The sequence below is a fragment of the Platalea leucorodia genome (genome assembly GCF_965183815.1).
Source record: "Platalea leucorodia genome assembly, chromosome: 9".
Taxonomy (NCBI): Eukaryota; Metazoa; Chordata; class Aves; order Pelecaniformes; family Threskiornithidae; genus Platalea; species Platalea leucorodia.
The window spans coordinates 25,591,827-25,605,598 of NC_138831.1; the positions used below are offsets into that span (position 1 = coordinate 25,591,827).

The following is a 13,772-nucleotide window of genomic DNA, read 5'->3' on the forward strand; positions in this document are numbered from 1 at the left end:
TTTACAGACTCTGTCAACAAGTCCTGAACCAGTTCTCTTGTAAATAGTGCTAATATTAGAAGCTCCATTTTATGCTTCATTTCTTTTAAGGTGGAAGGGATCTGCAGCTAGAATTCATTCTTGTCTGATAGACCTCTTCCATGAAGTTTTCTGGAGTTGTTATCGAGTGGCCATTTCCCTTTACTGTTTTAAAGCAGTTCTACATAAAAACAACTCTATCAGTTCACTCACTCCTGCCAGCTTGCCCATATTTTGCCATGAGCATACAACAGCCTATGCATGCATCATGCACAGACTGGAGTAAAGGCATCAGCAAGGCTGTGCAGCAGCTCAGCCTCTTCTCCTGTCACAGGAGAAGGACAGCTCGTACTTCTTTCATATTTGAGATGGGAGAAGGAAGAGGGAATTCAAAAAGTGCTTGTCTGCTCACTTTCCAAAGCCCGTTAGATTATTCCCTGTATCCCCTTGATACTCGCCTGTCCCTGGATTAAGGCCTCACCTGCTCCACCTGACTTCACAGCTCTAGCAACCACCTCTGGGACCAAGGTCGAGAAGTTAACAAAACATCTTCAGAGAAAGGAAAAAAACCTCCCCGTTGCGTGTTTGCAACAGAGTGAGCCCCGGGAATGCCTGCGTTCAGTAGCCACCCTATGGTCCAATATCGCCACAGCCCCACGCCCAGTGGATTACCTGGTGACCAGCCCCAGGTGCAGACAGAGTCTGTTCTGAAGGATGAATTATGCTTGGCTGAAGTGACTGAGGAGGTGGAGGTTGCTGCGGCTGGGACACTGCTTGCGTGCTCTGCGTGTGATGGGGAGAGGGCGCTTCGCTCTGAATGATCTGCTGGAAGGTGGTCTGGTACATCTGCTGCTGGGGGAGCTGGGGCACCCCGTGATGTGGTGGCAATGCTGGCACTCCCGGCGGAGCCACAGCAAGCAATGGTATCGTAGCAGCTGACATATTTGGCACTATTGTTTGGCAGGGCAAGACCAAAGAAGCCACGGTTGTATGAGGGAGATTGACAGCCTGCATGGGGAGGGCAGGGGAGTTTGGTGCCATAGGCAGAGTGGGGTTCATGGGGAGGCTGGGTAAGATCACGGCTGGAGCAAAATACTGAGAAGGAGCAGGTATGGGGGGCACGTTTGCAGCAGGTATATCAGAGAGGTTTGGAGGAAGGCTGTCAAGTCCTGCCAGAGGAGTAATTGCAGGAATGACAGGAAACTGAGGAATCTGAAAAAAATATAATATCACATAAATTGCAAGTGCTTTCACTGATGGTACAAAGTAGTTTCATTTGCCATACAAGTACGTAAAAATCTCCTGTGCCATGATGATAATTATGTCTGTTTGTTAATCACTTCCATTCATTTCCTGAGGTTTATAAACAGTAATAAAAATCAATTTATGCTTAAATCATTAGTAAAAGAAAAAGAATTTCATTTCAGGGGGATGTTTTTATACCTCAGAAGCTTAAAACTATTTTTAACGCTAGCTTGAAGCCTTCAAGCAAATACTAATTAAAAGCTGCTTTCATTTTAACAGAAATGAAAAGGAATCAGGCCAGACAAAATGCAAACTCTTCCATGCAAAATTCAGTAAGACAATTTAAAACCCTTGTATTTAAACAGGCTGGCTGCAACCCAGGCAGCATGGAAGATGCCATAAAAGGGTTTTTACAATCACAGCCTCCCAGTGACGTAGCAGACCGTAACTACCCTGTCATCACAGTAGCAGCTTGGCGCAAGCTGCTTCACATCATGGTGTCTCTCACTAGCAAACACATTAATAGCACCAACAAACCCTTCCAGGCCAAGGAAAAGGTCCGTCCCTGCTACTGAAAACAGAAACAGGGCTGAGAGCTAGGGAGGAGGGTAGGTGGGTGATGGGGAAAAGTGGTGAAGTCAGGAGCTCAGAAACAAAAAAATGGGCAACTTCTCATGCTCTTAAGCCTGGGATGGGGAAGAGAGTATGCCATAAGGGAAGGGGGGGGGGGGGGGCTGGGAAGCAGTTATTGCAATTTTGTAACTGCCATTAACTGGATTTTCTAGACATGACAGAGGATTACTCACAAAGGAGATTTTTGCTTCACCAAACAAAAACAAATAGTAAAGAAAAATACAGGAATTAGAAAAAAGCTATATTCTTATGGACTAACTAAATTGGCATGCATTCAAAATAGCCACACAAAAACTGCAAATCATGTTAATTATTAGCTGGAAAGCTTTACTCAAATGGGTGTATTCACGCACAGCTTTCAAAGATATTACCTGGGAAGAGGCCACCGTTGGAAGCTGTGGCACAGTTGAAATCTGAAGGGGTTTTAGTGGTGTACTGCTAGCTGCCACCTGAGAGGTCTGGGGTTGATACTGGGGCAACAGATGGGTTGCAGGCTGGATTGGGCAAACTGGCTGGCTGGCAAGCACCTGCTGCAGAGAAGCTTGCTGTGATATGGGTTGCTGCTAGGAAAGAAAAGAATAAAAAAGGTTATAGCCTGTATATTATGAAAGAATGCATTCACTGGACACAGCCACCTGTTTCTCTCTCTAGTTCAAGCTGCACAGTCAGAACAGAACTGTCGCTCGGAGTAGGGATGGTCTATAGAAGAGAACGGCACTCCTAATTTAAACACTGTACAAGAGCCTATGTTTAAAACACACTTAAATGCAAGATACGTTACCTGAAAAGACAAGTTCTAACTGTCTTGGAAAGGTTATTTGTAATGACTCAGACTTTAAATCCCAGAGGTTGTTCTACTTGGCCCTGTAAAATCCCCACCTACTAACTTCAAAGATTCCTACTATGCAGATTATACCCAGCTAATCTTGGCATTCAAAAGCTGACTACATAATGTAGCAGGCATTGAAATACACAACACTCATTACCTGAGACATGACTAAAACACAATAATTATAGTAAAAGCTGGATCCCAGTTATTTCTGAGGTGCTGTAGTAACAATGTGGCAGCCAAAAAAGCAGTTTTACCGTTCCAGGGAAAACAGTGCTCCACTGGCCTGCCAGATTTCATACAGTAGAACAGAAATTAAAAGCTGCATTAAAGCTGAAAATAATCAGTAACAAAATTCCACATTTTCCATGCTACGAGTATCTCCTTCTTCAGTTCCTCTAATTAATGCTGAAAGTACTTCCAAAAAACATCTGTTCCAGAAGCATGGCACCAAGGCACCACGTTGGTTCTGGATTGACCCACTTGGGACCACAGGATTGATTGCTTCACCCGGGCTCTGCAGCACGTAGAACCTAACATCATGCCCGATGGTCAAAAGGTAACTGTAAAATGAATAGCCAAGCATTATAATCTTTCATCTTCACCGCTTCCACTGTAAATCAGTATTGTAATATTTTGCTCTGCACTTTTTTAGTAGCAGGATTCTTCAACCAGTGTTTTTAGGTATTAATACAATAAAACCGTAGAAGTCGTATCAAGGAAGCAAGATGCCATCCACCGTTAAATAGCTAAAATTCAACCGCAACTGGTAGGTTTCCAATACAAGGATCAGTGAACAAGAGAGTATTTGGCAACTGGTATCGAGTGTCCAGGGCTGAACACACCGAATGCCACAAGCAGTGCAAGACATGCTAGAGGTGGCATTGAATAACTCTGCACAGCACCAGCTCAGCTCCTGCAGCGTTTCTTAGCCCTGTCTGAGTATTCATCTTGCCACATTAAAGAAAAAAAACAACGATGTGGCTCCATACTGCAGTTTCTTCCATTTCAGGCTTTGGGAAAGCAGGGGCATTTACTCAATTAAAATCCCAAACTCAAGGGAATGGCAGCACCAATGCAAACAAGCGGCTCAGCAGGAGCTGGCCTGGCACTGGTGATGAGACAGAGTGAATGGGCTGAGATGAACCCCACTTGAGGCATTGGGGCAGCCCCAACAGAAGCCCTGACTTGTCCCACAGCACAAGCTCTGCTCCACGAGGCTCCTCATCTCTGCAACACGGGCAACTCCAGCCAGACCTGACCCGACCTCAGGAGCAGAACAGTGACACTCACATTGTGCTGGGCTGGAGCTAATAAACCTTGCCAGCGCACAGAGCGAGCTCAGGTATCTCGGCACCCCTGGCTGGGTTAATCTGCAGCTCAGACAGGCTGCCCACAGATAACTGAGGATTGAGCACGCTGACACTGGCTGTTCAATCCACCTCGACTCTAGAGGACATTGCATTAAAAGCAGAAAAATTGTGTTCATGAAACTAAGTAGCTTCCTTAAGCCTCCATTTTCAATTCGCCTTGTTCTACAAAATGCTTGTGAATTGGATGAGGCATAGGGAGGAGAAAATATCCAAACACATTATGGTAACTTTGCCTCATTATAACCTTAACATTATAAATGCACAGATATCCAAGTTTGGGGAAAAAAAAAAAGTAATGAGGAGATGCAATATTAATCCCATGTGTCTGAGCCATGAGTGAATATTCATGCAAGATCAATACATTCCATTCTGTTAGACAAATGAATTTTCTCACCCTGATTTCCCATTCTTTTGTTGACCTGCCTGACCATTCATTTACAAAAGACTGCAGATTTCCACTGCTCAGAGCATCATGCCTGGAGACTCTGGGAACACCAGACCTGCTTCTGTCTCTGAGGCACACAGGTGCTCTGGGAAGCTCTGCACAGAAACTTTATCATTTTACCTATTTCTGTAATAATAATACTGTCTCTGTTTTCTAATCTTGCCAGGAAGCCCAATAAAAGACTGACTTTTTACAGTATTATTATTATTACAGAAATAGGTAAGATGATAAAGTTACTATCAGGTATAGAATTATTTCAAGAGACAGCAATGCAGTAAGGAAAGGGCATGTGAAAGAAATGGAGCAAGTTGGGGAAATGTCTTATCCCAAACCAGCATTTACTCATGGGGGAAAATAAACAACAGATTTTGAACCGTCAGCATAAAGCTCCAGAGGCCACTCGAGAGACCTGTGAGGTCCTAAATTTGCATAAGTGTAAAATTTTTGGCCGAGAGAACCCTGCCCTTGAGAAAAAAACCCTCATGTATGAGAAAACTTCACGTAAGCATGTGTTTTTCAAGGAGACCAAATTACATTGTTCTTATACTGATGCTTTCAGAAGAATAGGGCATGTTAAAAGAGAAAGAAAGCAACCTGAGATAAATGTTGATAACTAAAAAGTTTTGGAGACGTATGACACATGCCAGTCACAAAGTATACAGATACTCCCCCACCCCCATCAAGAGTTTCTACCAAAGAAGCCAAGCTTTTGGTAGAACCACAAAAATAAGCCATGGATTACCACATCGTACAGGTCCATGGCTGCATTCCTTACAGGCTGACACCACCTCTGCACAAAGAGGCGACTGCAGCCTTCACAGCTGCCCCTCCACTGCTTGAAAGAGGTGTTTTGTAAGTACCTTTAAGGAACACAGGTTTTGGGGGGAATTTGGTAATTCAAAATGCACAAAGGATTACTATTTGGAGACAATTCAGAGAGACAGATTCTTCTCTTGGTAGATAAAGCTACTGGCTGGATGCCTATACTGAACTATATTTAACATGCATGCACAAGTCAAAAAGCAGCATTGCCCAGGATTTAAAGACAATTGACACCAGGCAACAGAGTCTCTTTCCAACCTTTTAGAAAGGTTAGAAAGGAGGTGTCAAATAATAACACAAAATTAATAAAAAACTATTTGATTTCTAAGGGCCAAGATAGTACACTGAAATCAATGCAAGGCTTCAAGACAATGCTGTTAAGCCACAAAGGAAGAGAAGTCATAAGCTACATCCAAGGTATCACACAACAATTGTCCTCAAGCCTGTTACTCTTCCGTCCCTTAAACCCAACGCCCTTTGCCCCATTCCTAAGTCTCTCCAGCTGCAGTTTGATAGTTTCAAACACCTCAAACTTGCTACAGGTATGGGTTGGAGCAGAGCATGAGCAAGGAAGGAGATGAGAAAAGCACTTTTTGGCAGCAGCCAAGCTCTCACCTGCTGGCTGGCCAGTACTGGCTGCGGCTGCCCCAGCTGCAGGGAGGCAACGGTCGTGGGCTGGACAACGGGGAACGGCATTGCCGGCTCCTGGTAGTGCTGGGGCCGCTGGGAGACCACGGCAGGCGCAGCCTGAACTGCGGGGAGGCCAGGCTGCAGGAGGGAGAGCACTGCTTTAGAGAAGAGTCACCCTCACGTTAAGAGTCTCTGCAACTGTTCACCAAAATATAATTGCAAGGGAATAGTCTACTGAGTACTTGGTTCAACACAGAGGGGGGGAAAAAATATGAAAAATTATCTGCAAGGAAAGGAAAATTACTTAATATAAACACATGGAAAAAAGTCGGCATATTCCAAATAAGATAACAAAACTGCATTGCATTTCTTTCTGGAAGCAAGCGTGCAGACCAGTAAAACCACTGAAAGCACACACACAGTGAGACTATACCAACAGCAATAACAAGCTGCTAACTGGGTGAAAAAGAAATTTATCTTCATGAAGACATTTATAATTCCATAAAGAATCTTTGTCTTCCAAAAAAGCAGGTAATTTACTTGAAATGGATGCTAAGAAAACAAATAGAGAAATGAGAAACAAATTAAAATCACAGTGGAAGTGAAAACAAAAAAAAAAAAAAAAGAAATTCAGATAAGGTTTGTAACAGCAGTTCTCTAAAACTTCAGCTCAAACAAAGCAGATAAATTAAAAATAAACAGTATGTCAGACTGAAGCTCATAAGCCTGAAAAAAACCCAACTGCTACAGTTCCAGTTATGTGCTTGTTATCTTGGTAAATAATCTCCCAGATAAATACAGTGATTTTTTTTTTTTTCTTGGAAAATGGAAGGTTTTGAGTCAGACTTTTGTTTCCTGTGTTCGTTGAGATTTTCAAACCTTGGAACTTTTTACCCAGGTTATCACAGGAAGAAAAAAAAATATGGAAACCCCATCAGATAAGAAAAGGCTATGAGAAATATTCTGCTCATGTATAAAGGTTACTATCACGCCAAACCCTCAATCACAAAAAAAGTAATGCATTTAGGTTAAAATTACTGAAACCTGTCAATGGAAAGAATGAGTCTGCTCTAAAAGAGTATGCTGCACAGCTCAATTTAATAAAAAAAATTCTTCTCAAGATATGCCTTTTGAGTGTTATATTTAGAGCTGTTAAGGTAATGCATCTGGTGAACAAGAAACGAGGAAAGATGCATCCCAGGAGATGTATGCACATAGGGAAAGTGGTTTCCACAGTGGAGGTAGTTGGCTACAGATGCCAAGGATGAATTTTTTTTCCTTCAGGTAAACGGAGTCATGTTTCAATGCATCCACAAAGTACAGTTCATCATTTCTTGCAGGCATTTTGGAAAATATAAGGTAAAACCAGGGAAAATTATGTGCTTCCCAAGTACGTATTTTCCTGCATCAAGCAGGAAAAAAACATTGGTCCTGGATTTAATTTTTTTTCTCTTAAGTCAAACAGGATGAAACAAAAAAAAAATTTAACCTATCACATCATTACTATAATTTTCACTAGGCAGGTTGCTTCCACTGCTCAGGGTAGCTGTAGTCACCAGCTTGCTCTCCGCCAGCAGTGTTTTGCCAGCACACACTTTAAAACAGGGCTGGGACCATCCAGGCACGCTGGCTTCTCCACCATCGCAGGATTCAGAAGGCAGATCATTTTCTACAACTCTTGCAGATCTCATGGGAGAAGAACTGGTCTTTTGACTAATTATGTATTGTAAATATTTATGTGACAGAGGCAGGTCTAAACTTCTGCCCCAAGGCTTGCTGATTGGTGGGAGAGGTTGAGACACTGAGTCTTCTGGGAGTTGGCTATCTGGGGAGTGGGCATTTTCAACAGGCATCAAGACTTCTGACACGTTTTGGTCTTGGCTAGCCTGAAATAAATAGGCTAGGCATGTCTGATGAGGCTGTTGAGGAACCATTAGCTCTGCAGGGTGTGCAGAGGTCCCCAGTGCCACCAGAGGTGATGCACCTGCTGCCTCTTCTCTAGTCTGCAGATATGCATTTTCCTCTCCTGGTTCTTGGGGAAGGGACATTGCGTTTGGAGTCAAAGCCATGACGGAGTCACTGTGGTGTCAAAAAGCAGTGTGAGCACTGCCTGCTGTGTGTAATGGGCACAGGCTGGAACTGGAACACGGTGCTGCCACAGCTTCTGAAGGACACAATGCACTCTCACTGGAAGAACCTGAAGATTTATGTTCACTCACATGTGTTCGTTCTTGCACCAGTAGTTCCATTAATTGCTTTTGGTCAAGGTCATAACAGCATGAAAACGGGAGCAAGCGTCAATGTCTGACTGGGATACCAGTGCCTGATTTACCAGCCTCAGTAACGGACGGACGTCACCATCTCCGTGCAAGATTAAATCCAAACCCAGAGCCAGAAAGGCAGTAAGTAAGTGGATGTGTGACCTTTGTCACAACTGGAAGAAACATCAGACCCAAGAGGCTCTTGAACAAATGAAGGAACAATAATGCGTGGCTATACTGACAGTGAACAAAACCAAACAAAACAGTTCTCAAATACAAGCCTGGGTTTAATAATTGCAAAGCTACTAATGTAGTTCACTGACAACGGATTGATAAGAAGCTTTTTTACTGAAAGTATGACAGCTGCCAGTGAAGCATTTCTTCAGAATGGCAAATGCAGGTAGCCAGACACCATCTACTAAGCGCACATTTCAGATCGACTAGAAATGTATTACTAAGCAAGTCACCATTGGTAGAGCTGAGTGAGGAATATACGAAGCAAGCCCTGGAATCCACAACTACTGAAAACAGAGCATAAATGAGCCATTAAGTATGATCTACGATACAAAATTATTTTGAAAAGCTTTAGACTTACTCCTGAGGGCTGCTGGTAGTGCCCCAGCTGCTGAAGGCTGTGGGGCACAGCCTGGCTCTCGCTCAGAGGTGGGCTATACACCCGTTGGATAGCAGGAGGTACTGGATCAGGCAGAGATGAGTAGATGACACTTTGCTGGCTGCTTTGGGAGTCTGAATAAACAGTGGACCCCTGGCCACTGTCAAATGTGCTGTCAGCTGAAAGAACAATATTTTTTATTAAAAGCTCAACAACTCCGTAAGTTCAAGTAATGATTTTAGAGCAAGGTCAACATTGGTTTACATAATTAGCATTTTTACTATCCTAGCCCTTTCCATTATGTAAATAAATTATACAACACAAATGTTATTTTCTACAAAAGGCATATACTGCTTCTCTTAAGCCAAAAACCATCCCCATGGATTTCTGTGCACGATGATATTTTAGACACATTGATACTTCCTTTAAAGGGCATAAGGTTGACATTAAGAATTGCAGATGTTTATAGATTTCGTAGGGTGAAAGGAAAGGAAACCCCAGTTGTAATGTTCATAGCAGATCATGGAGGCTTTTAGAGTTATATCTCCCAGGGATGCACTGACTTTAACACCTTTTTTATTAGTAGCACTGAAAATTACAAAATCCTTTATATTGTATGCTTTATTAGTTCAGCAAACCATACCCTACTTGAGTATATAGCGATACCTCAAGATGAAGAACAGATAACAAAATTTGCAGGGATTTAGGAGTACCATTCAGAGCTCTGTCAGAGTTTCTCATGCAGAGTGTTTGCCCAGCTAACCTGCAGAATTGCACAGCTATGGGTACTGGGCAAGCATTGTATCTTTTCTCAATTGGAAAGAAATCTTTTAACTGTACCATTGGGTATTACTGATTTTAGAATGTCATTTCATAACTTTTGAAGCCTGTAAAGTACAGGTGCCCTGTTCTTGAGTATAAGCTACTGTATTCTTCATTTGAGAAATGAGACAAATCAAGACCATAGCTGTAAGTATCCAAAAGACAAATAGCTTGTAACAGAGATTTAAAACTCAAAACTGAAAGAAAACTGTAATACAGTTACAAAAAAATGGCTTAAATTACAGCTAAGTTTAAATGCTATTACTTTTTCCTATGCTTTCCATATTCCAAATAAGGCTTTACTTATTTGGCTTTTAAATAACAAATTATTTTTTAATAGCACTCGAGATGACATTTCTCCTCAGTACTCACAAACTATTCTCCCAACTCTTTTTTTGGTGTGGTGTGTTTTTTTTTTTTTTTTTTTAAATTAAACTCCCCTCAACATTTATTCAGCTCATTTCTAAAAGTCAACATGGCCCTACTCTAAGAAGGCAGGGATTTCTGACGCATACACACTTTCATTTTATTACAAACAATTATTTAAGACCTCAAAGGGGCAGGGGGGGAAGAGTATGACGGTAGAGTGCTAAAGTAAAAGCTGTGAGTCAGTCTCAGATTTTTATAGAACAACATGCATTACACACACTAAGTTATTAATTTACATTTTTACATTTGACCTCAGGTTATTATATGAATTGGTAGAACAGTAATTTATAGAGGTCTTAAGCCTAACATTACTAAGAAAATGTTCTTAGTAATGACTTAGACATCTGATAATTGTCAAATAATACCAAGTATTCGTTAAAAGTTGAGGAGGCGTAGGAAATAAACTGGGGGGTTTATATTTAGTATAAAATTCTGCCAACTCATGTCCAACAGAACCATGGGAAGCACAAGGAGCCTCACTGTACCACTGGAAACAGAAAGAGTCATAATTACGGTGTTTCTCAAAGGAATTAGATAGCATGCAATAAGTTATGATCTGAAAAAATAAAATTAGATCAATTTAGCTTCAGAAAAAAAAGCTTTGTAAATACTGCAATATTCTGAGTGTTACGCAAATATGGCCATTTCTCATATCTTGTAAAGGTTTGTTTTCTTGTAGAGGCATGCTTGGTTATTTTAGTATTCAAAGCAGACCGCTCTATAGCAATTTATACAATACCTGAATTAAAGCAGCAGCTGTCTCTTTGCTAAAGATAATGCATCTTTAATTTAAATATGCTTACATAAACATCCAGAACAGTAAAACAGAAACATCATGATAATAGTTTAGTAGCAAAATACATACATCAGATTTTATCAGAAAAACTGGCTAGAAAAAAAAAAAAAAAAAAAAGAACTCAAAATTTCAAATCTTCCAAGCTAAAAATATCGGGCAACTTTTCCTTCAAGATGTTTAAAAGTATAAATAGATTAAGACTTCAATACCAGAGCTTGACTTGGTAACAAAGGTTGATTTTAGGTGACAGAGACAGGGACAAGTTACTTTAGGGAAATAAAAAAACTACTTCCCCATGCCTTGCTGTTTGCTGGAGATCAGTCCAATGCTCAGAATTAAAATGAAGAAACAACAAGTTCTGCAAACAAAGCCAGGTAGTTTTTTATTCAGAGACAGACCAAAATATGTACTTGGAATTAAAACAGGAGATGTAAATCCACCTGTCTTGAAATAGCACAGTAATCACTATTCAATCAGCCCCTAGCTGAATGTAAAGAGTTGGCAGATCATTGGCTTGTAGCTACCAGGACCTGGACTAACAGGAGCAACCAACCACTCTGATCTGCCATAACTAGGATCAAACAACCCCCTTGCTTCAAGGCCATGGGCTCAGGTCAAAACAGAGCCTGGTAGAACAGAGAGAGCTCCTGCATCATGACCTAAGGACCCCAATAATAGTTACAGTGTCGACCCACAAGGGTCTGGCGCTCCCAAAACATGCGACCAAAGCACAGTTGATATTTCCACAAAGCAGGGAAATCTTGAATTACATCATGTAACATTCAGAGATGGATTTTTTTTTTTCTCCTGTAGACCTTTGCACAGCTTCAGAAAAAACTTCACACAAGCCATCAAGAGTAACTTGCAAAACGCAAGAAACTGCAGTGCTTTGCTTTCAGCAAGGTCTGCTTTTGAATAAACATCTCCACATTGCCAACATAATTTGAAAAAACCACCAGTTGCTCTGACCAGTTTGGTGCCAATTCAACTTCTGCAGGCTCTGAAACTGTGTTTCACACAAACTTAGTGTTGATCCCACCACCTGGCACAGAAAACTTGTATTTTTTGTGTCTAGCAGCAGGTCTCCTTGCTTTTCCATTTACAAATATGTTTTCTGCATTTATTGCTACTGAAGGAGGAGCTATCTCTATATAATACAGTTTTTCTTGAAACTTTATGTCTTTCAAAATTGCTATGCATCTGAGATGCTTGTCTTCTTTGAGCTACTGTGCAAACACATGCACAGCAGCTCATCTCACTGCTGAGCTCAGATTATCATTGATTTTCACCCTTGGACATTCACCACCGTGTGCACACAAAACCAACCACACTTACACGCAACAGATGTGACGCTGGTGGGCAGGTTTTGCTGAAAGGGATGCTGGTCTGCCTCAGGCTCCTCCGACTCTGACAGGACATGGTGACCAGTGTGAGAAAGGTAGGTGACCTGGACCTGCTGCGCATGTGGTGTCTTCAACTTGTCCAGACATTCAGAGTCCCGACGTTCCTCTGACTGCATCCTAGGCCAAATTCTCTCTCTTCTCCATAGTATTAATGCTACTCTGTCACGTATTGACTTCGCAACTATCTTGAGATCATTTTCATGAAAAAATCCAGAGTCAATCTACAGAGGAGGCAAAAATTTAGCAAGATTATGTGTGCACAGATGTGCATGCACACATGCACACATGTGCATGCACATATATTACTCGAATCTTTTCCTAACAGAGAAAACATGTTTGAAATAACATGAATTACATATTTATTCTTCATAAGAACAGGAACTCAAGAGCTTGATTTTTTTTTTTTTAATAATACTTCTATCCCTAATGCATTTTAAAACAACAATATGTAATTTCTAAGACCTGAATATATATTGGGTCAATTTATTCACCAGTTAACATCCACTGAGAAGAAGAGGGAAAGTTTAACTTAACATCCACTGACAAGAAGAGAGAAAGTTTAACTGCAGGCTGGTTTTTTTTTTTTTTTTTTTTTTTTTGACAGACTAACAGAAGAGTCAAAAGAGGGGAAAAAAAAAATCTTTGAAAAATGCTCTTTGAACAATGCAACTGGAGTAAACCATACTACCCCTAAATCAGAATTTCTTGCCTTATCCTTCCCAGTATACACAGTTTCCCAAATTGCTGTGCTTGATATCACAGCAAGTCATGAAGGAAAAGATGCCAACAGAATTTAATCTCAAATTAAATTCTCTTAAATGGTAAAGTCAGTCAGCATTGATTGACTTGTATAAAGAAAAGGCGTATTACTGAGTCAAATGCAGACTGTTCACATTTGACTGAAAAGGAGACCAGGCTTTCTCAGAATTCAACTGCTCAACAGATAAAATGGAAATTCATCTTTGTGCTATTTGTTTGCATATTCTCGTACAGCGCAGGGTATGAATTTTAGTTTAATAATGACCTACCAGAGATCCGTCTGCTTTCCCTACATGCTTAACATGCATATTCTACAGACTTGGAAGCTCTTATACACATAGAGGAAATCTAAAAGTTTTCCTTCTTTGCTCTTCCCCAAACACAAGACAGTTTTACAGCTTAGATTTTTGCCATTTAAAATTAATAGGTGCAAAGCCGCTTAAAATACAGCTGCAGATGGATATGGGTATTTTCCACTGCCTATGCTCTCAGACCTTACTGACATTCCTGAACTGATGATGCAGCAAATGCTAACACCAGAAGGGAGTTACTCAAGAGAACCACCACTGAGGTCCAGAGAACCTTGTATGGTATTACCTAATGTGCCTAGTAGATTCTTCATGACAAAACTTAATGGGAAGGCACTGAAAACCTGCCACAGTAACAATTCTTGTAAACAATTCCTATTCCTACA

The 13,772-nt window shown here is 41.1% G+C and overlaps 1 protein-coding gene across 1 annotated transcript in view; it reads right to left on the reverse strand.

Moving 5' to 3' along the window:
• WNK2 (WNK lysine deficient protein kinase 2) overlaps window positions 1-13,772 on the reverse strand; it is a gene marked incomplete at both ends in the record, with an annotated part of 108,898 nt that overhangs the window by 36,701 nt on the left and 58,425 nt on the right. The window contains 5 exons of the mRNA XM_082322573.1: window positions 691-1,230; window positions 2,268-2,459; window positions 5,981-6,133; window positions 8,852-9,048; window positions 12,252-12,540. Of these exons, the coding sequence (XP_082178699.1) occupies window positions 691-1,230; window positions 2,268-2,459; window positions 5,981-6,133; window positions 8,852-9,048; window positions 12,252-12,540 (1,371 nt within the window). The remainder of the gene's footprint in view (window positions 1-690; window positions 1,231-2,267; window positions 2,460-5,980; window positions 6,134-8,851; window positions 9,049-12,251; window positions 12,541-13,772) is intronic.